At 39.8% G+C, this 2716-nt stretch overlaps 1 protein-coding gene across 1 annotated transcript in view; it reads right to left on the bottom strand.

Annotated features, from left to right (window-relative positions):
• The window catches only part of LOC103131547 (protocadherin gamma-C3-like), a 2569-nt gene extending 651 nt beyond the window's left edge, over positions 1 to 1918 (bottom strand). Inside the window, exon 1 of the mRNA XM_007543224.2 lies at positions 7 to 1918. Coding sequence (XP_007543286.2) covers positions 7 to 1625 — 1619 coding nt within the window. The 5' untranslated portion in view covers positions 1626 to 1918. The remainder of the gene's footprint in view (positions 1 to 6) is intronic.
• Positions 1919 to 2716: the final 798 nt, after the last annotated feature.

Raw genomic sequence — 2716 nt, 5'->3', positions numbered from 1 at the left:
CTGAGCGGAGGAACACCAGAATCTGTAGCCTGAACTTTAAACTGAAACGTTTTTAACTCCTCGTAGTTAAACGACTGCAGATTTATAATATCTCCTGTATTTGAGCTAACTGTGATCATCGAACTAATCTGCGTATTTTTCGGAGAATTAAGTACGCTGTACGTTGATTTAGCATTTTCATCTGAATCTGAGTCAAACGTAGTTAGCCTATGAATCGTTGTTCCAGTTTGGATGTTCTCTTTTACAAACACGTTTATTAGAGAATCAGGGAATCGAGGAGGATTGTCGTTTACATCAGAAACCTCAAGCGCAATTACAGCTGCTGTCGAGAGCTCAGGTGATCCCTCATCTGTTGCTTCAATTGATATATTATATTTGGAAATATTTTCTCTGTCGAGTGGTCCATCGACCAACAAAGAAAAGTAATTTTTATAATTAGATTTTAATTTAAATGGTACAGAACCTGTTATCTTACAATTTATTTGACCATTGTTGCCTCTGTCTCTATCAGTCACCGTCACCATCGCAACAGCCGTGGCTATTTCAGCGTCTTCCTTTATTGGGCTCATAAGGGATGACACCAATATTTCTGGAGCGTTGTCATTAACATCAATCACTTCGACTAAAACTTTGCTATGCGCACTGCGTGGAGGACTGCCTTTGTCTCGTGCTTGAACACGAATTTCAAATGCTCGGTTTTCCTCATAATCAATGTTGCCTTTAACTATAATCTCTCCGCTGTTTTTATTAAGGGAAAATATTTCTTCTGGATTTAATCGCGCCCCCTCTGTAAAAGAATAAACGATCTGACCATTGACACCCTCGTCTAAATCAGTGGCACTCAGTGTTAATAAAATTGTGCCCACATTTGCATTCTCAGTCACTTGTACTTTGTAAAGAGGCTTACTAAATACGGGCGAATTGTCGTTTACGTCCAAAACATTCACTTTTATCTGTAAAGTTCCTGCTCTAGGGGGTTTTCCGCCATCGACTGCAGTCAGAATCAGCTCGATCACGGGCTCTTTTTCTCTATCTAATGCTTTTTGCAGTACTAATTCAGCAGATGCACTCTGGTCACCAGCGCTTTGTATATCTAATGAGAAATACTCATTTGTGTTTAGCTTGTACGTCTTCACCGAATTAGTTCCCACATCCGCATCATGAGCCACTGGGAGCGGATGTCTCTCCCCAACATGCGAAGCTTCAGATATATCAACTGTAATCGCTTCCTCGAGAAAAAAGGGAGCGTTGTCATTAATATCATTTATCAAGACCTCGATTCGGTGGAGGCTGCGAGGGTTGCTCAATATGGCCTCGATGTTTAAAAAACATTTTGCCAGATTCGGACAGAGCTCCTCCCGGTCTATCCTTTCGCAGACGAATATTGCTCCGGATTCACGATTTATGTCGAAATACCGTTTTTTGTACCCAGATGCCATTTGGAGGTCCATGTTCTGCAGCTGCTGCACACTGAGGTTTAAGTCCTTCGCAACGTTTCCAACCACTCTGCCTTTGTCCACCTCCTCGGAAATGGTATATGATATCTGAGCCACGGACCGGTCACAGAAACAAAAAAGGGTGAAAATCAGGATCCACATGTTATCCCATCGTGTCCGAGCCGCCATCGCTTTTCAAAAGAATCCCCACACGTTCTGCTTTAGTGCTTAAAAAAGCATGTTTTTCTTCCATATATCCATTCTTGCAAAAGATCCTCACTCGCTACGGTTCTCGCTCATCTGCGAGGCGTTATCACAAAGCAGCATCCGATGATGACGTCGTAGCTTTGTCTTGAATAAGGGAGGAGTTTCCATCATATTAAAACAGCTTTTGTTGCGCGGTCTCTTGCGACACCTTGTGATTACTTAACTGTACAACAAACTAATGTACAACAGTTGTACAACAACTGCACAACAATTTGTTTGGGCAACTGCGCAGCAAAATATCTTCTGTTGGAATAGAGATACTTTTATAAAAATGCTAAATTAGTAAGTTATGTAATTTAAAAGCCAAAAACACAAACAAGTCACTGGTTAAAAAAAGAAAAGAAATCGCACTCAGCGTACTAAGTTGAACGACACAGCGTCAGCACCAAGAACAGCTCTTCACTCTCAACACAAACTGCAGCGAAGAGGCAAACAACGGTCAGAACCATGGACAGCGCATGAACAGAATTCCAGCGTCTTTCTGCCACTTAATAACTTTGATTTATAACAGACAAAATGAAAACAAAACAAACAAAAAAAAAATCTGTTGTTAATATTTTTTGAAAAATATAGAGTTTCTGAAACTCTGGCTAAATAAAGGCTTCCTGAAACTTCACCATTAATTTAATTTAAACATTAATAAAAACATAAAGAATGAAGCAATTGTGGATGACTTTAAAACTTCCTCAATATGGTAAAACGGTGAGTATAATTGACATGTTATTAATTTATTGAGTGAATCTAAATTATTGCCTTATCAAAGGAAATACTCAAACCACAGCTCCAATAATCTTCTGGACAGTTTGGTCTTGTAGCTGATTTTTTTTTTAACACATTGCTTTTAAGCAAAATTAAAATTGACTCAACACGTGTGCACTACTTACCTTTTCTTTGTTAGGTAAAGTCTGAGTCCTGGTAAAAGTATCACTCCCGTTAATACTGATCAGTTCACCATCTACAGGTGGAAACGGGGCGGGGAAAACCACTACGTCACTCTTCAGTGTGTCTGAGCT

Source organism: Poecilia formosa, unplaced genomic scaffold, assembly GCF_000485575.1.
Source record: "Poecilia formosa unplaced genomic scaffold, Poecilia_formosa-5.1.2 Scaffold786, whole genome shotgun sequence".
Lineage (NCBI taxonomy): Eukaryota > Metazoa > Chordata > Actinopteri > Cyprinodontiformes > Poeciliidae > Poecilia > Poecilia formosa.
Note: the sequence above shows the minus strand (reverse complement) of the source record. Positions and strands in the feature narration are given on the sequence as shown.